Source organism: Filicampus tigris, chromosome 6 (assembly GCF_054856515.1).
Source record: "Filicampus tigris isolate MCC_2025a chromosome 6, RoL_Ftig_1.0, whole genome shotgun sequence".
NCBI lineage: Eukaryota > Metazoa > Chordata > Actinopteri > Syngnathiformes > Syngnathidae > Filicampus > Filicampus tigris.
Genome location: NC_141222.1, coordinates 16,557,614 through 16,584,334, shown reverse-complemented (window position 1 = coordinate 16,584,334; position 26,721 = coordinate 16,557,614). Strand labels below are relative to the sequence as shown.

Below are 26,721 nucleotides of genomic sequence, written 5' to 3'. Positions count from 1 at the left end.
AAAACACAGGTTGATGCATGAAAAAACGTAGACAGGAAAACAAACCCTCCTTGGTGTTGAAAATAATGTAAAAGATGACAAGACTGATGAATAAAGCAGTCTCTAACCTGCACTAGTGTGTGTATGCGTGTGAGTGGCCCATAACGAGCTCTCTGACCTTGGCGTGGGTGATGGACAGGGTGTCCACCCAGACCCGCCAGCCACCCCATTCGTACTTGATGGCGTGGTAGAGCAGGATGCGAAAAACGGCGTACACCATCTCAGTGACTTTCTGCTCCTCACTGTTTCGCGGGCTGATGAAGCAGAGAGACAGCATCCACTCCTGCCACACAGAGCACTGCAGCAAGCTCCTTGGGGAAGAGACACAGCGTTAGGAGCGCGCATGTGTGTGTGTCTGTGTGTGTGTGTGCCTGCGTGGTCACGCGTGTGCATTACCTGCGATTGTCTCGGCTGTTGTTGAACAGCTTGATCATGTCCGACAAGAAAACCTTGCGCACCTCCATGCTCTCTGGCGACAGCGGGGAGTTCTTCAGCAAGGCAGCTATGACCTTCAGAATCTCTGAAAAATAGATATTAAAGTGTCTTTAAAGTATTGTTAAAGACTAAAAAAGGCGATGTTTTTTTCTTAACAAAAAGTCTGAATATTACAGGAATAATTTTTTTTTAAATGTTTTTAATGTATATTTCATGGAAAAAAGTAAACATTACATTATTAACATTAAATTTGAGCTGGAATTTCTGCAGATAAAGTTGCATTTTCTCGATAATCATAATATTACGGGATTAAAGCGGTTTTATTTCTTGTGAAAAAAGTAAACAGCGAAGTTTTTCAATAAAAATCATAATTTTAAGACATTAGAGACTCAATCTAAAAGGAATAACATGTTTTTCTTATTTCATTTGAGAGAAAATGTTTTTTAATTCTTCACAAAAAAAGTAATAGCTTTATACATCAAATTGGGGTGGTTGTTTTTCGATGCAGTAATACGAAATTCAAGTCACATTTTATCATATTTAAAGCTCAAGTGTGAAGTAATTTCCGAAAATGCCAAATGAAGTCTAAGTAAAGTAATTAAACATAGTACAAAAAATAAAGCATGAAAAAATGATTTATTATTTATTAATTAGTATTTGGTTATATTCGAGAAAGAAATCATTTTTTCGAAGTGAGATCCTGGAGAGCGACAACCAGGAAGTGTAACGTCACGTCAAGACAACAACAGCAGTGCGCAACATGGAAAGTCAGAAATCGACTCGGAAAGCAATATTTTAAACTCATCTGAGGCGACTCAGGTGGAGGAAGAGGAGGTTGTTGGCATGACGTATGTTGGACCATACATGAGCCAGACGCTCAGGATGAGGAAACGACTGGACATGGAGTGGAACCGAGACTCAGATTGGAAGAATGCTAAGATATATAGGCTACGGTTATTAGCCGAGCATTATTGTTTAAAATTCAATGCTGTGCCGTGCTCTAAATTGCACATGATGAGATAACTTACTAGGTCCGTTTCTGCAAGCACTGAGAACACGTCATAGTGGGTTGGTGTCCCACATTGTCAAGTTAGCGTTATTTCTTGTCACATTGTGATAGTACTAGTATGCAAAACTAAGGTGTATTTAATAAATCATAAAATGAGAGTTAATCTACAGTAAAATGGACTTGATTGGCAGTTTTCCAAGAGGACGTGGCATGTTCATTCATCAACAGTCATGCCAGCTCACGGTGTAGTGGGTAGAGCATTCACTCCGATTGTGCTCCTGCTTTTTTCCCCTTTGTGTCACGGGTTCAAATACTGCTCTCTACCTTTATATTTGTATTTTTTACTGTTTACAATTTTTTGTAGCCGGATGGGAGTTGTAAACAAGACGTTTGGTTTCAAGAGTTTATTGTCGAATTGAATGAGTATGCAACTGAACAGTTTCGATCTTGCTTGTGACGAATCTGCAGACAGGAAAAACAAAATTACTGGCCAGGCATTGCCCAAACGGCCACAGCTGGAATCGGGAGCCAGTTAATGTGGAAGCCAGTTGTACCGCCGTGAAATCCATTCGCATTGCGAGAAGAAAACTGGCCCATTTACGTGCCCTATTCTTATCTTTTGGCCACTCAAACAACTATTTGCCTGAATGTGAACAATGCATCGCCGCACAGCATTTATCTTGATCTCATTGTTTTATAGTAGAAAAACCTGGCATTTGAACAACGTTGAGTAGACTTTTTGTATCAATTGTCGATACTAGATTGAATGCGACGTGCAAATCATTCTGTGACAAACAATCTGAGCTCTGAAAAATGACTGCACTAGCAGAGAATATTTAACGTATAGATGGCTATCTTACAGTAATGCTTTCAGTATTGCTTGGGCCCCCGTGGAAGGTTTGGCTCCAGTTTCGATGAATGACCGAGACAATGTCAGCATTTGTTGGGGTTTGGGTTACACTCGCCTCTTCAGACCTCGCCGCTAAGCATTTCCCCTTCGCTCTGTCGTCGTTTCTACACCTAAAGTCGCGCAAATTATGAGTCGCTGAACCTTCACCACCAGAAAATTACCCCAGCAAGAGGACGTAGGCATGGCGTAACCCTCCCGTCTTGTTTTTCCAAGTTAATTTGAGGGAAACAGCACTTCCTCGATGCAGTTTGATTGGCTCTGGCGTTCCTAAAGACTGCAATCAGAGGGCCGTTTTGGGACTTTGTCACAGATTAAAATCAAGACAAGGTGCAGGGGGGCAGGAGAAGCAGACCGCCACTCGTACAAAGTGATATGGCCCCGGCTGGGACGCTTTTTAACACAGCCGGGGCTGCATATATTCAGCGTGGGACTGCAGCCGGGCCTTGTCACATTAAAGAAGCCACCTTGAGCTGGTGCCACAGCTTTTTGGGGAAAAAAAAATTACTGAGTGACTGCATGTGTAGAAACAGAAACGAAGGAGGAGGGACCCCACAAAACAAAGGCGCATCAGAGCTAGAACAGCGGATCCTTTACTGTATATCCTTGTATTAGTTATTCGCAGGCGCACTCTAACGGTATGAAAAGGATTACTGCCTAAGTACTGTTTAGTGGTACAGTACTAAACTTGTTAGCACATTACATTGCATTTCATTTTTAGTAACTGTTTTTGACTTTCATTTACGTACATTTTTTTGTTTTACTTATGTGCAATACATTTTAAATGAATCATTAAGTCATTTTCCCCCCTATATGTAAGTGCAGTGTTAATTTTCAAACTGTGCATAATTCATATGAATACTACATATAATCAGAGCGTGGTTCAGTTTATCATGTTTTCTGTAAAAACTGAAAATATGCAGTTCTTTTAAGAGGGTGACGATATACTTTTAGTAATAAAACCTCTCTTGGGAGGCTCAGCCTTTTCTTAGGTGGTACCTGATTTTGTTTATTTGATATCATTTTACTTTACAGCTCCACATAATTATGTTTCATCTTAAATATCATTAATCTTTCTCCTATTCACACAAAAGAATACCTTTTCTGACCCCTATTGTACCAAGAAAATACTGAATCAAAGTGCGCACCGTGATTTCTTTTTGATTTACTCTTACACCCCTAGTAATGACATAACATATGCTTTAAAAAAAAAAACTATTAATGTTTCTGAATTTGAAACTAAATCTATAATTTTGCTATCCAACAAAATTAGTGAGTCTCTAAATTTCTTAACTAACATTTTTGTATTTTTGGGGGATAACAATTAAAATAAAACATTGAAAAAAAAACAAAATTTGGCAATACATGATTATTAACAGCATGCTTTTTATTACATGGCATACAACAATGCTTACAGAAAGGCTTATTTGTTATAGTGACAATTTAACAAACCGAACTGTGACCATTATGATGACCTTATTACTCTTCTTTGAACTAGTTCTAAATCCAACATGCTTGACTAAAAAAAGGGGGAGGTTTTTTTTTTTTCATTTACACAAGAGGATAAACAAAAAAGACCAGAAAAAAACACCCTCGCGTAGCAAGTTTATGTGCCTCATTTTTTTGGGACCTGTGCATGGCAACTGCTTCCATGGGGAATAGAGTTGCCATGCAGCAGGGAGCCATAGAGAAGGTGTGCTGTATGGCAAAGGGGGGTGGGCTAGTGATTTAAAAAGAGGCACTTACGTGGGTTGATGATCTTCACAGTGGAGTCTGGGTCCGGATGTTGTTTATGGATCACTTGTGTGCAGATCTGCTCGATGAGGATCTGAGGACGGAGCAGATGTAAAATAACACTAAACAATACACATTCTACGTTATGTTATATCATAATATTACTCTATTGAGGGTAAGCCGACCTCAAAGAGCACATTGTAGGTGGTCATGGAAAACTGGGCCGAGTGGAGCATCAGGCGCTCCGTGAGCAAGGAGAAGAGACCGTGACTCAGCATGACCTCCGACTTTCTCCTGATGACAACAGATTCAAAACCAGAGAGAAATACTCAGAATTAAAAGAAATATTGCATAGCTATTAACAGTCAGTGCAGGAATGCCAATTTCAGCATTCAAATGTTATTATGTATTCAAAGTAAATAAATGAAACATGATTAAATATGGGTGCATTCTCCATTTTATAGGTGGGGAGAACCATTTAAAAAATGTGATTATCAAAATACAACTGCATTTATGCTTATTGGGGCCTTACACCTATTTGGGGAAAAATGCATCTCGCAGAAAAAAAAATGACATAAATAAAAGACCCACCCCTGTCCGTTGTCTGTGTGGGTAGATATTATAAACCAAATTGTACACATGACACCATCCTTGTCATTTTTGTAAAAAAAAATATGTGTAATTTAATTCTGAAATAAATCTGCATTGTACAACTAAAGGCTTTCGTGCATATTTGTGGAAAATGAAATACATACTGTTCTCTAACTGCATTTGGAAAATTAGGCCTCCCCCTATTGGTTACAAAACAGATTTTATATTACTATAAAAATGAAATTGCCTCCCACTCCCCGCCGTCCGCACCCAATTTTCAGAAAAAAATATGTCTTAATTTGATATTATTCTAAAACTATTTGCATAACCAAATTCTTCCCCCAATGTATGGACAAAAAATATAATTTACATTTTTTTTATAATTCAAGACCTCAAAAATATAATTGATATTTTTTTTATAATTCAAGGCCTCACCTCTATTTGTGGAGAAATATCAATTATTTAACATTATAAAACTGCATTGTACAAATAATTGCATCCCCCCCTTCCCCTTTTTGGAGGAAAAAAAATTATAACATTTTTATCAAACTGCATTTGTACAACAAAGGCCTGGTACTCTATAATCATGCAGACACTGTGCTTACTTGGGTGGCAAATGTTTGAGGAAGTATCCCAACACTTTGAGCGTCTGCACTCTGATGCCTTCGCTTTTGGATCCCAGAAGCTTGTAAATCACACTGACAAGACGACAAAGAATGAAAGAATATTTCACAATAAGCCATCGAGGGTCAGTATTCATACAACTGCGTGTCTGATACTGCTATACCGAATGCCGTTACGCTGATCAAAGGCCTGAACCATAGATCCAGGGTGTTCAGACATCAGTGCCACCAGCAACTGCAGCACATCCATGAGGTTGTCATCCTATTAGGAGAAAGACAAGTCACATGTCACATATTTGAAGATTTTATTTCATTTATGTACCGTGCTGAGCCAAATATTCACAGAGATGCATTCGGGATTTTGTTTGCTTGTGATCTTCATCGCAACAGCAAGGGACGAGGTGTTGAACAATGGTGCCATCTAGTGGTGATTTTCTACACTCACCTCATGCATGGTGAGTAGATAGTTGAGGATGCTCTGGAGCTCATCTTCCTTCACACCGTTGTCCTGAAACATTGGAGGTGTCTCATTATTACCACTGCTCTGTCGAAAGTGAAGGGGAAGCTCAATACTGGAACACAATCAAAAATAAGTTCACTACAGAGGAACCCAGGAAACGTGACGCATTGTGTCTGGCCACCACGTATGTACCTTTCAGACAATGGCCTGAGTTCAGTCCAAATTTTCTAAATGAATACGAAGAAACCAACACATTCTTGTATAGGTAAACAGTACATAGGGTATTTTTGGTAGACTGTATGAATTTGGTCGAGGGCACCCTGCCGACAAATTGCAATGTTTGTTGATGTCATCATGTCGGCCTCAGGGTAAAATAAGATTCAAGCATGTCCGACCATTGAGCGGGTGGAGCTGCCAGTAGCGTTTTTTTATTTGTTTATTTTTAACTTGCAACGAGCTCCAATGGAAGCATCATGTTTTAATTCATTCACTCAAATAATTGCGTGTGTCCATTTCAATGCAAGTGGCGAGTGTGACTATTGTTACTGTGACGACCCAGGCAGAGCTTGGGCCTGCCTACCTTTAGGCTTTGACCTGATCGTGCTTCTATGTTGTACTGTACTGAGCAGCCACACACAGCTTCACAAGTCCTTTTCATGATAGAATAATGGCTAATAACTGTAGTAGCTGTTATGCCATCAACAGCATTCTATTCAGGTAAGCAGCTGTTATGTGATTTTGGACTCAGCCACCAGACACTATCCTATCCTAAAACGTACCACGCTTGCCATTAGTCATTATTATATTTAGCATCATGTTAGCATCTGCTATGTAATTTACTGAATTGTGCTGCTTATACTTTATTATTAATACTGCAAAGTCTTACTTGAAACAGTGCCTGTTATTTTACTGAGCAGCCGGACCGTGCCCTAGCCAATCGCAATACGGTCTTGTCATTTCCTGTTCTATGGTTCTCATCACACATTTCGTTTGCCAGCACTGGTAGACTTTTTGTAGTGGCATTAACCAAAAAAGCCAGAGACCAAGCAAAACACACTTGTGGAGTTCGTCCGTTTGATCCCAACTGATTAAAAATCACAAACAATGATGGTTTGAGCGACAACAAAGTGTAGTTGAAGTCCAAATTTTTCAGGCGTCGCACAACGGAGGTTCCGAACTGCACCTGCTAGCTTACCTTCATTATGAGCTGCTTGACAAACAAAAGCAAAAAGGCTCGTAAAGACAGCATTTCCTTTGGCCTAGGACCATCTGGAAAGCATTGGAAGCCGACCGTTAGTCGACTGTTTGAAGTAAACGCCATGCATGTACTGTACTTGACGGTCTCCTACCGGCGCCTTTGGGCACGACGCCGCTGCGGTCCTGCGGGTTGACCACCCAGTAGTAGTACTTGAGCGTGTGCATGACCTGCAGCACGGTGCCCACCCGACGGATGGCGTTGTAGATGGTGACGGTGCTGATGAACTCAGTGGCCAGGTATGTGTACAGAGTGATCTGCACCTGCGAGGCAACATCAAAGGGAAAGCAGACAACTTAAAGTGGACTTTGGATTTAAAACAATAGGAACTGCCAACATTTTGGAAGTATTTAGAACTGATTTTTTAAATTTTATGTAATTATACCTAATTCATTTAAAATCAATGTTACTCAAATTGTTACAATTAAAATAACTTATTGCATAGCTATTATCATGCTGTCATTCTCATTTTTCCATTTATAATTTTATTTAAGTGATACTTGAGTCATAGTTTTCGAAAGTAAGAGTACGCTTACTTGAGTAAAAATTTTAGCTACTCTACCCAGCTCTGGTCCTGTTTGAGTGTATACCAAGCATGTTGGCCATATCGTGTTGTTACCTTGGCGGGGGCATGGATCCAGATAGCGGGGTTGAATAGAATGTGGTCGCACAGTTGCTTGAGCAGCAGGATGCCGTTCTGCAAGTTGCTCAGGTACCTGGAGAAGGCCAGCACGATGTCCAGGACGGGCCGCGTTACGTGCACTTTGGACGACTGCAGCAGTATAAACACAAGAGACAAAATATGGGAGGGGAGTAATGATGTCTGCGAAGAATCGCAAAGGCCATTTGCCAAGCACACAAACACAGCTATAACCTTCAGATAGGGGAAAATGCAGAATCATATGAAGTCTGTTTGACTGGAAATCAAAGCCAAGTTAACACAGAGCACTGAAGTTCAGCGCTGTGTATACATACAATACAGTGCTTAAGACAATAATGCAGCCATCTGGACCATTCAATATTAAGTGCTTTAATGTGGATTCCTTCAATTCCAGTGAGCTCTTGAGATTTTGCCATTTTTGTTAACTCTTCAGGGTTAAAAGTTATGACATTGCCAACACTTGAAAATACACCATATTAGAAGAGTAAAATGTATACCACTGGACATCTTTTACATGTTTGTAAATTGCTAGAACTAACAAAATTCATTTTTCTGATCAGGAATTAAAGTGCTGTGAATAACTACAAAATGATATGTTAAGAACTAAGACAAAACAAAATAGTGTTTTACCATTTCTTTTAATTTGCATTATTTATTCATTTATTTTTTTATGCTTTATTATATTGCTATTTATCATGTTAGTACACATTACTTCCATCACCACTGTCAGTATGTAATATTGCTGAAATAAACTGTACTCTAAATTATGCAGACTATAGTTTAGATCAGTGGTCCCCAACCACTTTTTGCGGAACGTCAACCAACCTTCCACCCTGTCGATTACCTTCTGAAGGGCAGTATAAGTGGGGCTGGGTGATTATATGATTGAGCATCGTGATAATTACATGACCAGCTGTGAAATGTGAGCATCTTCACTCCATCAGACAGTCATCCTTCAGAGTCCATCTTTTTCTTCTAACTTTGGTTTGCAAGTTGAAGTAAACAGAATGCGCGAAAAATTAAAGCAGAAGCAGTAAACAGAAAGTAATAGTAACAAAATGAATGAACGTGCAGCTCAACGCGCAGCCATGACTTCGGAAGATGTAGCTAATTTGACAAGAGAAGTTCCTCACCATCGTTTTGTGGCGGTATCTCCAGAGCGACATGGACGAGGAAGCCGTTATGCAAGGTATGTCATCAAAAACAAGGCAATACAACACACCTGTTGAATCATTTGCACAAGTCGCACCGAAGTGGAAAAAATGAAAATGTGAGCAGAATTTGCACAGCCTCCCCATGTCAACATTGACAGTTTAGCTGCTAATAACTAGCCGGCAACCACCGGACAAAAGCAAAAATCAATCGTGTCATCTTTTGTCATGCACATTTGCTAGTAGCAATGATGTTAATGCTGTATTTAGGATTATAACTTAAAAATAATGTTTACATTTCAGGGTGTACTCATGCCTGAGTAGCCCATTTTAGTGGTTCAATGTGTTATTTTATATTGTTCATCATTTGTTGTACTGTCGAATAAAATTTTTTGAAATGAATGAAAACAAGTGTGTATGTTAATAAAATGTTCAATCAACCCATAATTATCGTTGTTGTCAGTACCAATACTTTAAAACTGTTTTTAAAAGCAACGAAAAAAAAAAATCATAGCACTGCCCCTATACACGAGAATGATCAGGTATGCATGTAAATAACAATTTGACATTGCAATCAATAATTCTATATCTGCTTTAGATTTTTTTTCTTTTTTTTTTTTAAAATGTCATTTTATTTAACTCTGGGGAATTTAAGTAAAATGGTTTCATCTCCATTCTCTTTATTCAGAAAGATTGTGCTTTTATTTTCTTTATTCTTGCTCTTTACATATTGAATTAATGTATAGACAACAAAAAGCAATGTTGCCATTTCGGGGTAAAAATGGGGGTACCAACTAGTGGATCCTGGGAATTTAACCAACCTTCTCCAGAGTGTATCCAATGACCAGGAAGCCTTTGCAGGCCAGAACCTGCTCTTGCATGGCCACAGAGTTCTTCAGTAGTTCCATCACAAAAGACAGCAGCGTGCAGCTAGGAGGCAATCGTGCAAAGAGACAAAAACAGTCACAACAGTGACAGACAGTAACAATAATCTGCGTGAGCTGCTGACAAAGCCTGGAGTGCAAAGGGGGCCGCACACGACATGTGATGTGATTGAATGAGGGTGTCGTGTCCCCGTCGTGCCGACGGAATACTCAGTGTCGCCTCGAGAAGAACGAAATGGAGACGTGATCATAAAGACACGTAGGTAATTATTGTGAAGCTGGCATGCAAAAAACAGAACAAAGTGGTAATGAAACTCAGTCGTGCCTTCTGGAAAGTTGGAAAAAATGTGCGCAATTAACACTAAATTGTGTGTACATGTACAAGAAGTTGGCCATTTTGGTTTGAGGCTTCTATTTTGCGGGCAAATATCATGAAACAGGGCCCGAGAAAGTTAGAAAAAAATAGTTCCTGCCATCAGTTTCACCAACCGACGTCGCACAAAAAAGTACCATGGCTCCATGATTGGAATTGAACCGTTTGGCCATTTTGTTTTAAAGCGGGCATTTTGGGGGAAAATTCCAGGGAAAAAGGCCTGGAAAGTAAGAGAAAAATGAGCCCTGGTCACCAATTCAATTGATCCAGACAGAATTCAGTGGAAACGTCTGTCATGGCAGAACTCCATTTAGGGTTGAAGCATCCATTTGGAGATGAATTCAATGAAAAAGGAGAATGAAAAAAAATTCATCCCTCATGTGTCCTCCTCCATGTTGCGTCTTGAGTTTATTGGTTGTTGCCATGTTTCTTTTCATTTAGTTTTTGTCTTGGAGGACTTGAATGTAGATCTGTGCTGGAACAGAATCTGTGTGTGGACTGTGGAGTGCTGTGTTGAGATTATCAGAGAACACACAGCACAATCCAAACTATTAAATACCTGATTTTTCTTTATGTGTGGGGTCTGTAAAAATCTCTTAATATATATATTTTTTTAAATCCCTGTGTGTACCAGTCCTAAGGAATTACACTTGTTTTCCAAGTGTTCGCGCTGACACACTTGTGTAGATGCACTTATCTTATGTAGATATGAACAGTATGTGTGTTTCCATAGTTACCAGACAGAGGTGTCCAGCTCGTGGCTGGAGGGCTGGCAGAAGTCCAGCTGCGCAAAGAGGGGGAAGAGGACCTGCACACCACCAATGGAGTGAATCCCGCTCTGAACCGAGTGAGTCACCACTGCTTTCACATCCTGCACAGACAACACCGTAGTTGAAGTTACATCTAGCCATTGCTCAAATCATCATTGGTCAATGAATGATGTCGTGTGGAAATGATGTCCTGTGTCCAAGACTTAGAAATGGAAAAAAATTGATTATGCAAAATGCATGTGACCACTAAACTACAGTTAAGATTGTGTAAATTCCCAATATTTTACAAAACTCTATGGTCACATTTTGTAGATACTGTACTGATATGCAAATACAAGCATGTTCAATATGCTTTCATTATATCATACCATATATTATAATACGTGCAATCCTACATTTTGGTATGTAAAGTGTATTTATTTAGATTGATCCTATTTAATAAACAAACAATAAACAATAAAATACATTCATAAAGTTTATTCTCATTTCTTTACCATTTCTTTTATTATGTTTTATTGTTAATAATCACTAAAGGTTGCATACATTGTGGGGGGAAACTTTTACTATACATGACTAAGGGATATTTATTCATTTATTAAATTTCATTTGTTATTTTATTTTTAATAAACACTAATAAAAGCATGCATTTATTAGGTGTAATATTAATATTTATTTATTTATATTTGTATTGTTAAAAAAATAAACAAAGAATACAAATAGGGAATATCTTTATTTTTGTTCGATTTTATTGTTTCTTTTTATCAATCACTCAAGTGCCTCCTAAACTTATGAGGCACAAAATGTATTGGTTTATTTATTAACATTCTTTTAACTATACTATAACATAAAATACTAGAATAAATAATATTAAGAAATAATGTTAGTTTATTTTGGATAAACACTCGGTGCAGGCTAAATTTACTAAGTGAAAAGTTATGTATTTATTTATTTACTTTTATTTTAATAAATTAAATAATGAATATCGTTATGCTTTCTGGGGTTTTTTTTGCATTTGTTTATTTGTGCCATTCTGTGCCCGATAACCAAGACACCTTTTTCTGTATGATACGTTACGCTATTGTATGGTATTAATGCATCACAGTGTAACATACAGTATCGGATTCCGGTTTGAAATTCACTTAGTTTTTCATTGTAATTTCTCAGAGTGTGCTGTGGTAGGGAAAGCTTGTTGGAAAGCATACTGAAAACACAGGGGAGGAGGAAAAAAAGACACGTTTTTTTATGAGAGTGAAAAGTCAAAAACTGATGCAAAAGTGCACTCTGTGTGTGTGGGGGGGGCAGTGTGTGGGGGGGTTCGGTGGGAGGGTGTGTGTGTGTGTGTGTGTGTGTGTGTGTGTGTGTGTGTGGGTGTGTGTGTGTGTGTGTGTGCGTGTATGTTTGCTACTTGTACAGTTTGTGAGCATGGTAATAAGCAGAACTGGAGGTATTCTCAGCAGGTGAACCCTCTGCTCTAATGAGTCGGCTATACTGAAAACTCTCGCCACCTGTGCTAAGGCGGGGGTGTGAGCGAATGATTCCCAACACAGTGACTTTCTAGAAAATGTCTTAGTCCTGAATCACTTTACTGGGATTTTTATTTTGGCAACGATATACTGTCGTTCACTAGATTATTAAAAATTCCTATCAACTCTGAATCAGCTATCATGGATTTTTAGTTACTGGACTATAGTAAAAAAATCCTGTCAATGATACCTCAATTTATAAGTGACACCGATTTACAAATACAAGCCGCCGCTCGGAATATACCGGAATATACGAGCGCTACAAAGGGGCAGCAATAAGCGAACTTCAGAAAAAAGGAACAGTTTGGCTGATAGTGAACAATTTTTTAAAAAATGTTTCATGCTATTACTGTCACTATTTAATGTTAAACTAAACATCAATGAAAGCGATGTATACATTGCATATTTAAAACAACCGCATAGCTTCAGTTTTGGCTAGCAAGTTAGGCTAGCTAAATGCTAAAACACAATGCAAAAGACCATAAATAGGCTAATGAATAGCACCGGTGTTACAGTGTCACAACCATTTAAGCCACGGACATTTAAAAACTATGCTTTTTTTTCCTCACATTCCTCTGATTAAAGGTCTTCTAACTCATTCACTGCCAGTGGTTTTCAGACCCTCTTTTACCCTAATGTTTGAAAACATTTGAAAAAAATATATAAATAAATTCCTGAGATTGACTGGCTGGACTGTGAAACGACAAGTAAATTCATCAATGTCATTGAATGAGTTAAGCATTTTAAAAATCTATTTCACTCTATGGTCTTTTAGTAATTTCACAAAGCTACTTTTCATTTATTTGCTTTGCTTTTGAATGTCTTTAAATCTTTGGGTTCCAGATGTGCTTAAATGTTGTAAAAACACGTTCATTTCAATAAGCTACTTTTGTTCTCTCTACATTGCAACCATTTTCAGTTGTTCTGCTTGTTAATGCTTTTAGATGTTGTGCTTTTTGGTTGTGTGAAGCACACTGAGTTGCCCTATGTATGAAACGTACTACATAAAGTTGTCTTCATTTGCCTTATTACTCGGCATATACTACTCAATCTGTGTCAGCTGTCATAACTGTAAAAAAAAAAAAATGTGGACAAATATATTATCATCACATTGTCATGTTTTAAGATGAGTTTATTTTCTAAAATCAATACAAACCCTGCATTTCATGCCCAATCTATATTGTGATGTGTTGTGTCTACTTTTATTCAAGATATTTTTGAGCCATAACTCATGAATTGTGCGCTACTTTCCAAGATGCCTTGTGGGATATGTTGAGGGCACTACTGTTTCAAAGGGATACCTTACGCTCACTAGACGTTAAACAACACTACAAAATTGCAAATTTCCGACATCGCTTACGATATAACTAAGTATATAGCGGATAGGGAGTGATTCGGAACACAATCGCAGTTTACCTGGAGCATGAGCGCATGCGGGGAATGGACGAAAATGGAGGCATTGTCCTTGGGAGAGGACTCGAGGCAGAGTTGGGCATCGGTGGCACGGGGGTTGTACGCAAAAGCAATGGCAGCGGACAGCTTGCCATCATACAGCAGCATCTTGTGGTGCTCGGCAAAGAGCAAGTCGCTTTCGGCTTTGTACTTGAACGTGCCCTGAGGAGCAACGGGGAGAGATAAGATGAGGAGGAGACAAAAAAAGAAAAGAAAAAAAACAAGAAGCCTCAGATAAAGTGACGGCTGTTGTTCTGTTTCGGCCCTTAGGTGCCTGAATAAATAACACTACCGAATAAATAAGATGCAGCTGCAACACTCCAAATTGACAGCAGTGATCGTTATTGCCTCTTATGTTATCCTGTGTGTTGTACTCAATCATATTTTATAATTTTCTAATGCAGATTTAAGCAGGTTTTCGTCTTGGAGAGTCACTGTTTTGGCATCTGTCAAGAAATGATGTTTATGGCCGTAACATTTTCCAAAAATTACAAATACATCTTTCTGATGTCCTCAAATACTGTTAGCTGTTTATGTATTCAAAAACAGAAACCAGGCATCATAAAGTCATTCCATAAAAACAGTCTGATTGGAAAGTATTAAAAGCATTATTAGACAGGGTAAATTCTGTAAGCTAATGGTGTGCAACTTTTTCTAGGATTTTGCCTAAAAATGGACAGTTTGATATGGGCTGAGTTTTTCAGTACTGTGACATCAAGACTAGTCTTTTTTGGTACACTAAATGACAGCAGTGTTAAGGCCTGTGTGAATATTCCAGGCTGAAATGATGTTTTGACCAGATGAGCAATTTGTCAAACAAACTGCTCAGCACGGACTTCAGAAATCTAGTGGTAACTCATCAAGGTAGCACATCAATAGAATCAGGCCCCATCCATGCATTTCCATGTTGCTACATTTTTTTTTGTTTTGTTTTGGGAGCATGAAAACTTTTTTTTAATGAGGGCAGAGAGCTCATGCTGCCCTCTTATTTCTGTATGCACCTGTACAACACTTTTTTCCCAAGGCACTGGCCATGTATTATGTCTGTATGTATTGTACTGTGCTGTGCTCTAGTGGCAAAGGCCCATTGAATGAATACATGAAATCATGATCATTGAAGCATTGATTCATGCATATCATTTCAGGTGTTTAGAAACTATTATACTGTACAGTGCTATTTTTTGAACTAAAAAAACAAGTTACAAAAATTTGGGGGGGTGAGGGTTTTTGGATGTTGTAACGGATGAATGGCATTTCTGTTTATTTCAATGGGGTATGATGCGAGTGTTTTGAGTTGCTACCATTGTCAGGGAAACTAACAGCTAAGTCAAGGCACCACTGTATTACAATATACTGTGAGGATAAGCGGTATCGATAATGGATGGATGGATGGATGTTAAGTAAAAAAAAAGAAGACATTTTTGGTTAGCACTGGAGTTTAAATAGGTAGAGTTGTCATACCCCTCCTCATCTTACCTGGTACCCTGGCCCCAGCTGGTAGATAGCCAGGATCTGGGCAGCATTGAGGGCTTCTCCAAATAAGTAGACGGCGCCCATCTGCCCACAGAAGACCCGGTTGGCATCAGCCGTTTCGGACGAGCCTAGGAAGCACTTGTCGAACGTCTGCGGGATGAAAGCATTCAGTTTGTCAGCGCTCCAAAAAGTGGAGGAAAAAAAAAAACATTTTAAAGATAAAAAGAAAAGGTATTAACATGTGATGATAAAAAGAGGCAAAAATAGCAGCAAAGATGTGAGGACAATGTGCTATAAATATTCTCAATGACAGCCTCGCTTCGCCTTCGTCGCCAGTTCTTTTGTGATTGTGAACGTAGGCTCAAGTAATCCTCCATGCTGTGACACCAGTGCATGCAGTGATTTGTGAGTGATTGGCAGATGGGAGTGTGTGCATCTTTTGCGCAAATATTGCCTCGTAATGCCTACACAAAAAAATGAAAGACTAGACATTACGTTCATTTGTAATGGACAGCACTGCATCTAAATGGTTAATTGGTATTTCACAGAATACAGGAGCTGAAGGAGACTTTCCTTGAACTTAAAAATGTTTGCTAGCTGCAACCCTAGTGTATAGCTATGTTGATAAAGAGCCTATAGGTCAAGTTTTTAAGCAGGAATCCATTTCAAAACATCCACAAAATTAGTGCACTCCTATTCCCGCGCACCACAGGCATCCACACCCTCCCCGTCCCCGATTAAAAAAAAAATTGTTAGGTTGATTTTAAGTGAGTGATTTTAAGCCTTTCCCAGTCCCAACCACACACTCCCACAGTTAACTCACCCATATCTCCAACCACATAATCAGCCCCATGGGTGCACCACCGTTTGAGAACACCTGCCATAGACCAATTAGCTTCGCTTTCCGTAAAGGCTTTTTACTTACGTCACTGGTGTTGACAAACCAGGCGATCTCTCCGAAGGACGCCAGCTCACCGTTGACATAGCAGCTAATTTCACTGTTTTTCCAGCGGTTGTAGACATGCACTAGAGTCACCATGTACCACTACAGTGAAAGAAATGCCACAATTTGTACACAAAACGGTAAGATGACACTAAGATTATTTTTTAAAAAGCCACCCAGTGATTATCTAAGAACATCAGTAGTGTTGTCTGGTTTTTCGTTCCCATCTTACCTTCTGAGGTTTGAAGTCATACTTCACACAGTGCTGGAATCCTTTGCCCTTGGTTTTCAACGAGGTCACTATCAAACAACCGCCCACAAAGTGTGCCGAGTAACCGAGGCCCCTACTAGTGCGGAAACTGAATGAAAAACAGAGAGGAAAGTGGGTAAGATTCCAGGGGAGGAAACTGGACATGGTGTCAAGGAACCAAGACTGACCAGTAGAGGTAAGGCTTGTCTTTATCCACGTTAATGTTGTTGAGAGGGTCCATGCGGAGCCACGTATGGAACGTAAAGCCATTCTGGTATGGCCATTTTGCAATGGGTGGAAGCGCTATCGCCTGTTAGTGACATTAATTGTTTGTTTGGGGTTTTTTTTGGGGGGGGGGGGGGTATATTGAAGTGAACTTACAGCTGCGTTTTTGCCAGGAAAGCTGAAGAAGGAGTCTGGTCCAGTCCTGTGGGCCATGTACTTCAACACTGACAGAAGCTTCACAGCATGCCGAGGCTGAAAGAGTTTTAAAAAAACAAGTCAAGTTCTTGCATAACCTAGGGAATACACAAATGTGGGTAATCCTGAAGTCAACTTTGGCTGTCAGCATAAATTACATCAACGAAACTACTGCGCTAAATTAACAAGTCAGGTATGAGATTAGTTTGTCAATCAATCTGGTAAGTAGCTATGCAGATAGATATGCCATTTACTAAGCGGGTATGTTTTTTATCTAGGCAATTATCTGTTTGATGTGGTGGTATTAAGTATGTGGGTAAAATGCATTTAGCCAGGTAGTCTGTTAAGCAACTAAGAACATTGGTTGCTTTATAGAGTGAGTGAGTTAGTTATTTGGTCAAATAGGCAGATAGCTTGGGTGGCTAGTGAGCTAGTTCGCTAGTTGGGTTACTCATCTGACCGGTCAGTCATTCAGTCAGCTGAGTAGGTAGGTAGCTAGGTAGCTTTGTCAGGTCAATCACAAAGACAGGCTGGTAAGTAGCTAAGAAGTTAGTCGGTCAGTCAATCAGTCAGTCAGTAACTCACTTGGTCGAGTAGGTAAGTACAGTAGGTAGGTAAGTAAGTAGGTGGATCAGTCAGTAAAAAAGCTTGGTAAGTAACTACTAACTAGCTAACTACTTAACAGCCAAACTCACTAGCTAGCTGAAGATTTTTACTGTTTAAGTCAATTTGTGAGTCTTGACACTCGCTAAGACAGTCTGTCTCAGTTAGTTTGGCTGTTAGGTAGATAAGGTAATAAGTGCATAAGTTAATGCATCAGTCAATCAGTCAGTAAAGCTTGTTAGTATCCACTATTATTTGTTAGTCAGACATTTACTCAAGTAGTTGGTCTGGGAGATGGAATGATGCAATATTCCTGTACTGATGCAGTTAACATTACAAACATACGTAAAGGGGTTAAGTGTTTGATAGCTTATTATATTAGCAGTGTTGCACTGAAATCCTCTGGACCAACATCATGAGCCATCACATCTGTGTGACAAGGACTTCAATTCGGCAGAGCGGGGAGGGGTAGACCACGAGCGCTTGACGCCTTCCCAGCACATTCTTCGCATATATGCCCGAGACGACATCATCATCTGACTCACCCACTGGCCTTTCTCCCCTTGCAGCTTGCTGAAGAACAACTTCAGCTCTTTGACAGTGATGCTGTAGCTGGCTAGCACACCCAGCATGTCCACCAGCAGATCTGGAGGAAAAAAAAAGTCACAATGGTAAAGCATGATATCCAATTAATGTACACAAGCCAAGTCAACAAAGACATGTTTTTTGCCATTACATCATGAACTTTTAATAATTGCATATCAGAGGAAGGATGTTAAAAGATGGAACATTTCCACTTGAGTAAACATCTACTTTACACTCACTTGGCTGCACAGTCGCTGGAGGCTTGCACTGTTCGTGCTGGCGAGAAGGGCACTGATGCAAACACGGTCGGAATAGATCCCAATAATTCTAGCAATTTCCCAACGCATTACAACAGAGTTGTCGCAAACCCTTATTCCTGGCACCGCAAGCGTCCCCCAACGAGCCTCATGCTCACAAAAGTATTCAAACTCTGTTTACTGTACAGCTCAGTTGGTTTTACGTAATTCCCAAACATTACCAACAAGATTTCCCCAAATTGAGTCTGTCAAAAAACCTTTTGACAGAGGGAACCCCATCAACGATTGGCTGGCAAATTTCAATCAAAAATTAAAAATATCCACAGATAAGCTTGTACTTACTTCCAAGCGGTTCTCAAAGTCAACACATCAAAATAACCGCAACATTCAGAAAACTAAAAACTTGACTGAAATAGCGTAAATGGAACATTATTCATAAGAAGAGCGGCATTAGAATAGGTCATGTACTTTAGGAATCTTTTTTTTCCTGAATTTATTTGTTACAGAGCATTTTGGAGGTGTTTGAAGCACTCCTTCCATGTTTTTTTTTCGGAAAAGGCCAAAAAGCCACTAGTCATGATGTTATTTTAAGCGACAAGCAACTTTCAATATCCTTACAAGTTCGGTGCACCGCCTCCTATCCCTGACACCACAAAGCCAACACCCTCACAATATTCGCGGGGGTGGGGCATTTGAAAGTTCACCTTTTTGTTTTTAACCTATCCTCTGTTATTCACTAGAATTTCACCTATTCGCAGTTTTAGGGCTCAGGCCAAACCAATGAAAGTATTTTATTTTTGGCCATTTCACAGCATCTCTGCGCCAAGGAAACAATGTTGAAGTGATCTGACCCCATCTTGTAGCCTCTATAGGCAATTGCAAAGCTTATTAAAGCTTTTCGGCATCAATTACTCATGGATTTTCATAGCAGGGCTTGATCCTAATTTACATTTTATTCATTTAGTGGGAAAAAATGTAATAACTTTTATTCTATTTTGATACAGCTTTGCGAACAAAATGAAAAGCAATTTAGGAAAAGCAATTTAGGAAGAAACACACATACACTTCTTTCACCCAGTTGGTCAGTGGGATAGGCAACTGTGACCAATGAGGGTAATGATGTTTAAATGTGACTGACTAATGTTAAGACTGCCTGTACAGTTAAGGTATGGAAGGGATTTTATTATGTTGTCCTACTTGGCCTTGTGTACCTGCGATCATGCTGTCGGTGTCGGAGATGCGCTGCAGCACCAGCTGAATGAGGCCCACGTCGGTGCACGCCTGCAGGTTGCGCACGCTCTTCTTGAGAATGGCGGTGAAGATGCTCCACACCTCGGCCTGGCAGGTAGGCTCGCACTTGTCCAAGAGCTCCACCATACACACGATGCTCTCGGGCTCCTGGATGATAAAGTTCATCTCCAGGTCAAACTGGCCGCCGACCAGCTGGGAGGGAAGATAATGATAGAGAGAAAGTGAGGAAGCGAGAGAGGGACGGGTGAGAGTAACAAACTGTGGTTCGAAACCCACCTGTTATGCTAGTGGTCATTTTGCTTTTTTTATTCTCATGTTTTAAAGGTTCAAAATCAAGAAAACGCATTTAAAGCTGAACCTTTCGGTTATGTTGTGTGTCAAACCGACCTGTTTTTAACTTTGAAAATATTACAAGAAATAAGTGCTTTAAAACTGGTTATGTTGCAGACCAAATTGACCCATTTTAAAATCTCCAAAAAATATCATGTGTGTAAATTTAGTCTGCTAGCCTTATTTTTTTTTTTATTAGAATTTTCTTTTCCGGACGCACAACGGCAAACAATCTCAGCAGCGCCATATTCAGCCACACAAGCCAAATGTTATTTGTGCACTGGGAAAAAAATGATGTTGCGAGCCATAAAAGTCACGTCCTAATAGCAGCAATGACGTTTTTATTATTGAACTCGGCCTAATCGAAGGGAGATAAGGAAAGTAACAACGTAGATGTCAAATTCATTCCACCAGTGCGGCTGTCATGTTCCGACTCAATGGCAAAAATGAACACATGATGTGCTATACAACCACTACACGGGCTGTGTGTGAAAACTATGACTATAATGGATCAAGGAATGGAGGCTGTCCAATTAGAGTGACTTGAGGTGAGATTAGATGCTTGTGTTTGTGTGTTCTGTACGAGATATAGGAGGCACAAAATAACGATGACTATCGCTTTAACCTCGTAATGACATACTGAAAATAACACCATCCATCTTGTCAAAAACTACAAATAACATCCAAAGAGAATTATGGTGCGCTAAGATATATACATAAAGTAGTGATCAGTAATGGAATGTGCCTGGCTTTGAAGCCATGCCAAAGCATTCTTTAACTATCATGTTCATAGGGAAAAAGTGATGAATTAGGTCATAGTGGCCTTGGCACCACCAAACAACACATTAATGCAATAATTTTCTACGTTTGTGCCAAGTCTGAAGAAAATAGTTACTAATTTGGCTAGCCAAACAGGTCGGCGGAAAAATTTCACAAGTACATAAAAATTGACATATCAAATGGAAGACACGTTTCCACTTTTAACAACCTCCCCCCGATTTTAATTTTCTTTTTTTTTTTTTTTTTTAATATACGAACATTAAATTGTTTTCCAACACATAAAAATGCAAATGCAGACACGGTCACTATATTTTACAACAGTACACATCCAACACATTGAGCGGTTATAAAAAGTCTACACACATCTGTTGAAATGCCAAAAATGAGACCTAGATAAATCATTTTCACTTTTTCCACCATTAATGTGTGTAATGTACATTGGTCTCATTAAAACCACTAGACATCAAAAGTGTAAAAAATAAAAAAATAAAAAAAATAAAAAATTAAAAAATAAAAACCGGGACTATCTGAAGCAATACACATTTTTGCAACAAAGACTCTCTTAAGATAGGTTCACACCGCATGTCTTAAGGCTCAATTCGGATTTTTGAAAAAAAAAAAAAATAATCAGTTTTTGTTTTGTGAAAGCGTTCATATTACATTACACATGCGACCTAGGTCTGTCTGCTGTGTAAACATACTGTATGCGTCGCCAAAGTGACCTGCATGCGCAGGAGAAGAGACGATGTCACTCACAACATAGTGTTTACGGAAGTAAACGTGGTCCAGCGTGTCGGAGCATTTCAACAGTGGAGCGATTCGGTAGGGGGTAGAAATACAATATTTGGGGGTAATGATGAGGAGAGGCTTTTCGATCTCATTCGATTTCATTTCATGAAGATGTCACTCAAGATGACGTCACGTCACTCAAGATGACGTCACGTCATAACAGCGTTTAAAAAATGAACTGATCTTTGTTGCTGAATTACTGCTTTCACCATAAATGTCCACTTTATGCTTCATCTTTTAAGTGGGATTAAATTAAAGTCAAAGTCAATACTGTTACTCAAAACAACATTGAAGAATTCAATCGCCCCGCTGGCAGCACTCTGACTCCTCCCACACGGAGCGCATTTTGGGCTCCTGATGACGTCAATGTCGGATATATGCGACCTGGTGGTTCAGACTCCAGTCACATTGCAAAAAATCCGATATGTATCCAATCTAGGACCACATATTAAAGTGGCCTCGGTTGCATTTGAAAAAAAATCGGAATTGAGCCGTTCAGACTGTCATAAAAAAATCTGATACAGGTCGCATATGGGCCAAAGAAATCTGATCTAGATCACATTTGCCTGCGGTGTGAACCGAGGCCACGGCTTTTCCTACATTCAAAATTCAGAGCCGGCCACCTCCAGCTAATTGTGTGCCAGCCAGAACGATTGGTATTGCTCAACACAGCACGATTGATGTCCCTCTGCGGCAACTTAGAAATTAGTGACAGGAGATGTGATGGTTGCTCGACTCATTTACTTCCGTCTGCACAAACATACGGCGTGCACTGGTCAGCCACAGAAGGCTTTATCGGCACGCTAAGGAGTAAATTGTTAAATTACCATTTGTGGCTAATTGTCCACTAGCAAGTGCACAGCGGTACCCAACTCACCTCGTCAGTGACACAATTGAACTGGCGGGAAATGCGACACACCCAGCTATTTATATCCACCGCATGACAGAGAGGGGCGCTGTTGAGCCATTACGTCTAGACAAGTGTAATCACTCCAGTACCAAAGCAAGCAATTTACTGCTATTTTGGTGGACTTATTTACAAGTGACGGCATGAGGACAATGGAGGAAGCCTTGATAAAGTGCATTCATTGTATTAACACTGAAAGATAACATATTGTCTTCCCTTGATTTTCCTTCTTTTTTTTTTTTTAAATGAGCAAATACTGGGTTTTCTTTTGTAACAATGAAAGATACATTTTCTAAATCAGTAGGAAAAGGCTGACTTTTTACTTTCTGGTTGGCCGCTACGTCAGCACTTCAAAATATAGGCACGCTGTTGCGTATAAGATAAAGGCCTTGTCCGAACGCGGCGATTGAACAGATTACGTATATTCGACAAGCGAGGTACCAGCAATGTGCATCTCACGCATGCACTTTGATGCAAATGAGATCAAGAGAAAAAACGTTGAGGAGTGTTGCCTACCAAGTTCACTTTCAAAATGGGAGGGGAAAAAAAAAAAAATCATAAAAAAATCAGAGCATAATAAAAATATGAAGTTCAACACAGGACATTTTACCACAGTTTTTGTTGAATGTAATGGCAACCCTACTAAAAAAAAAAAAAACAACAAAAACAAAACAGCAACACCAGCACAAATACACAGCAAAGCTAGCATATCATGTGAGCTCATATGCTGGTCTATTTTATGTGCGCCCATAGGTATTATGTGGCTTTTTGCAGAAACACAAAATCGTGGCTCTAGTGTTAATAAATGAATGCTTTAACGTAATAATAGTCATTCTTATTGGAACTCTTAACTCTTAACTAAGCTATTTCCCCATCAGCCCACTTTTGTTACATTTCTTAAAGACACATTGATGATGTTTTAGGGGAGGGATCACACACTAACGATACAGCATTGCCAACGAGAATGATAATACCAAAAAACTGTGATGAGCAATACTGAAAAGAAAAAACACCTACGATATGTATAACTTGGGGTTCAAGCGTAAGGCCTTGCTAATGTGTTTTAAGTTGTTCTGCTCGGTCAATCTTTTGGACAGGAATAGATATTTTATAGTGCACCTACAACATTAAAGTTTTGGTTGAACGAGTGCAGCTGCATCCAGATGTGCCATTAGCCTCTCATGGGTGCCATTTTTTCCCTCAGAAAGTTCTGATTTATGAGTCTGCCACTCACAGCGACTCGTCCATCCATCATTGTTGACGAACAACGAAGCGGACAGAGAGAAAATACGAAGACGAGGCCGCTTAGGCACATTGTGGGGACACACTCGGCATCAATTACGAGGCTGAATTTGTCCCTGCTTTTGATTCCAAGATAATCCATCCATCCATATATCTATATAGATCTATATCTATATCTATAGATCTATATCTATAGATCTATATCTATAGATCTATATAGATCTATATCTATAGATCTATATAGATCTATATCTATAGATCTATATATATATATATATAGATCTATATATATATATATAGATCTATATATATATATATATAGATCTATATATATATATATATATCTATATATAGATCTATATATAGATCTATATATAGATCTATATATAGATCTATATATAGATCTATATATAGATCTATATATAGATCTATATATAGATCTATATATATATATATATATATATATATATCTGTGCCATGTTCATCATCTGAAGCAGTTCAGAATCAATATTTTATCAAAAAGACAAACCAAAATGCATCACACACACACCATAGATGCTGAATAATAAATGTGTTAATGTGAACATGTTTTGCTCATTGAACTTGGCTTATTCTGACCATCCAAGCAGAACCCAAAAAAATGCTGACATTATTGTGCTAATATAGTTTAAAATCACATGGGCTGATTTTGAAGGTTCAAGGAAAATATTAGAACAAAAGTAGCAATATTTTATTTTATTTTATGGGCATCGTAAGCCGTTAGTTGCGTCTTATGCGTCCTAGAGAAAGCATGGCAGCGCATGGGGGCTGAAATTTGATTGGTCTAACATTCACATACTGGAAGCAGTGCAGCTAAAAGAACCACTGCCATATTAAGAGAACATATCGAGTGTTGTGACTAAGTTAATATAACTTCATAGAAATACATATTAGACTTTTGATTATTAGGTTAGTGAGGCTACTGCCCATCACTGCATTCAGACCAACATCACCAGATGAATCGACACACAAACTATGCCCTGCTCCATCATTTATATACAGAAGCTACATCAGGAACAAGCAGTATAGGTTGCCAGCTGCAGCCTGGGTCCGATCCCAAGAGTGCTTCTGCACCTCAACCCTGTAGCTTTATGGCAACCAGACACCAGATCCCCGACTGAGTAACCCAGCCTGGCTCTTCCTCGCCATTCCCCTGAGGCCTACCTGAATTAATCATGGCTGAGCAGCCAATGGGGCGCAACACAAAGTACGTTTTGGTCGCCATGGAGAAGAACACGCGAGCATGGCAGGGATCATTGGGACGTCGAAAAGAAAAGAAAAGAAAAAGAAAAGGTAGCCGGGTTAGGCTAATGTTCTTGCCGGAACAGAGGAAGTCTTCAGGGGATCTACACATTTGTTCAGATAATCCAAAAATCCATCACTTGTTATCAACTGCCCGTTTCAGCGTTCTTGGCTTCCGCTTGCTTGCACGCCTGACTGCCACTCACCATTTCAAACAGCCAGTGAGCCAGGAAGCCCCAAAAACACACACAAATATAATAATAAAAGTCATGCATCACTGCTGTGTCACAAAAGTGCATGCAGAGGCTATTCGGTTTGAATTGCAATTCAAGTTTCTGTCATCTTCCCTTGCTTGTTTTTGCTGATACAGCGGTGCCTTGAGGTACGAGTTTAATTCCATCCACGCCCATGCTCGTAAACCAAAACACCCACATCTCAAATCATCTTTCCCCATTGAAATGAATGGAAAAGTCATTTCCAGCCTCCCAAAAAAAATGCAAAAAAGGAAAAATAGCACTTTATAACATCATATTTCATAGAAACACATTAATGACACGTGAATACAATCAAAACTAATTCAACGGTTTTTGTCACACTTTCTCCTGCAACGCACAGTGTGCTGCTCATTGTGGTGTGTGCGCCGTGGCCACCTTTGGGCAGCATAAGACAGACAGTATTTGACCACTGTTCTTTCTCAAAAATCAGAAAATATGGACAAGAGCTTTGACACCAACAAGCACCAGTCTGTACAACTCCACTACCGTATGTTCTATGGTCTATTAAATTAAGAATTATAACTAACCCATGGCATGGAAGAAAAATAAATAAAAACGCTAGCATACATTAGGATTAATCAATTAATTGATTGTTATGAAATCTGAAAATGGATTATCGTCTCTTGAAGAAAGGGAGGCCACAGTGTGTGCGGTACTTGGCATTTTTTTGTCTTTTCCCAAGCTCAAAGGAGTCATCAAGGGGGCTCATTTTAAAGATGTGGATGGCCATGACGACGGAGCTGCGGAGGGTCCTGGAAGAATCCTTTCAGGAGTGCATGAGGGCATGGCAGAAATGGAAAGTGTGTTGGACTCCAGAGAGATTATTTTGAAGGGAACAGTTTAGTTTAGTATTTTGTAGTTTGGATTTGAACTACATTTGTGAAAGAAAACTTTTCCAGACACACCTCATATGGCAGGACGAGACCAACAATACCATCTTTGTATTGTCTCCTTAATGACGCTGCTATTCATTTTGAGGGTGAACCCATGTGAACATGAAGACCTTTGGCTACATTGTCTAATGCCATAAACATAAGGATGCTTTTGGTTAATCACGTATAGTTAAATCTCATGTCACTACAGTTTGAATCACAGAACACAGCACATAGCCCTGTTGTCATCCGTTTGAAGCTACATGACAACATTTGATCCACGAGTAGCAATATCAACCTTTTGATGAGGACCACATGCAACCGTATTGTTTGTTTTTCGACAAAAGCGAGGCCGAAAAACACTCAAACGAGCTGTCAGAGCGACGACTCGCCGATGGCCTACTTTTTCCCCAATAGCCCTTTAAATGCATCCTCTTTTTAACGAGCCATCTCATCAAACCAAAGGCGGTTGAGTGCATTGGTCCATGAGAGCGCTAGGCAAAGAGAGACGTCGGTCACGGATGTACAACACGTGAGCCATTTCAACGCTGCCATTTCAACGCTGCCAAGAGGACAAATTATCTGGTCCGAGCGAT

General features: G+C 39.4%; 1 protein-coding gene across 9 annotated transcripts in view; it reads right to left on the bottom strand.

Moving 5' to 3' along the window:
* lrba (LPS-responsive vesicle trafficking, beach and anchor containing) overlaps nucleotides 1-26,721 on the bottom strand; it is a 231,251-nt gene that overhangs the window by 186,122 nt on the left and 18,408 nt on the right. For all 9 annotated transcript variants that reach the window (XM_086032881.1, XM_086032886.1, XM_086032889.1 and 6 more), the window contains exons 2-21: nucleotides 19,610-19,841; nucleotides 18,102-18,202; nucleotides 16,915-17,010; nucleotides 16,722-16,843; nucleotides 16,516-16,642; nucleotides 16,266-16,385; nucleotides 15,344-15,490; nucleotides 13,832-14,029; nucleotides 10,860-10,993; nucleotides 9,687-9,795; nucleotides 7,673-7,825; nucleotides 7,148-7,316; nucleotides 6,994-7,067; nucleotides 5,784-5,846; nucleotides 5,503-5,600; nucleotides 5,321-5,413; nucleotides 4,310-4,418; nucleotides 4,137-4,218; nucleotides 436-559; nucleotides 158-350 (exon numbers count right to left, since the gene is read on the bottom strand). In XM_086032881.1, coding sequence (XP_085889007.1) covers nucleotides 158-350; nucleotides 436-559; nucleotides 4,137-4,218; nucleotides 4,310-4,418; nucleotides 5,321-5,413; nucleotides 5,503-5,600; nucleotides 5,784-5,846; nucleotides 6,994-7,067; nucleotides 7,148-7,316; nucleotides 7,673-7,825; nucleotides 9,687-9,795; nucleotides 10,860-10,993; nucleotides 13,832-14,029; nucleotides 15,344-15,490; nucleotides 16,266-16,385; nucleotides 16,516-16,642; nucleotides 16,722-16,843; nucleotides 16,915-17,010; nucleotides 18,102-18,202; nucleotides 19,610-19,841 — 2,544 coding nt within the window. The remainder of the gene's footprint in view (nucleotides 1-157; nucleotides 351-435; nucleotides 560-4,136; nucleotides 4,219-4,309; nucleotides 4,419-5,320; nucleotides 5,414-5,502; nucleotides 5,601-5,783; nucleotides 5,847-6,993; nucleotides 7,068-7,147; nucleotides 7,317-7,672; nucleotides 7,826-9,686; nucleotides 9,796-10,859; nucleotides 10,994-13,831; nucleotides 14,030-15,343; nucleotides 15,491-16,265; nucleotides 16,386-16,515; nucleotides 16,643-16,721; nucleotides 16,844-16,914; nucleotides 17,011-18,101; nucleotides 18,203-19,609; nucleotides 19,842-26,721) is intronic.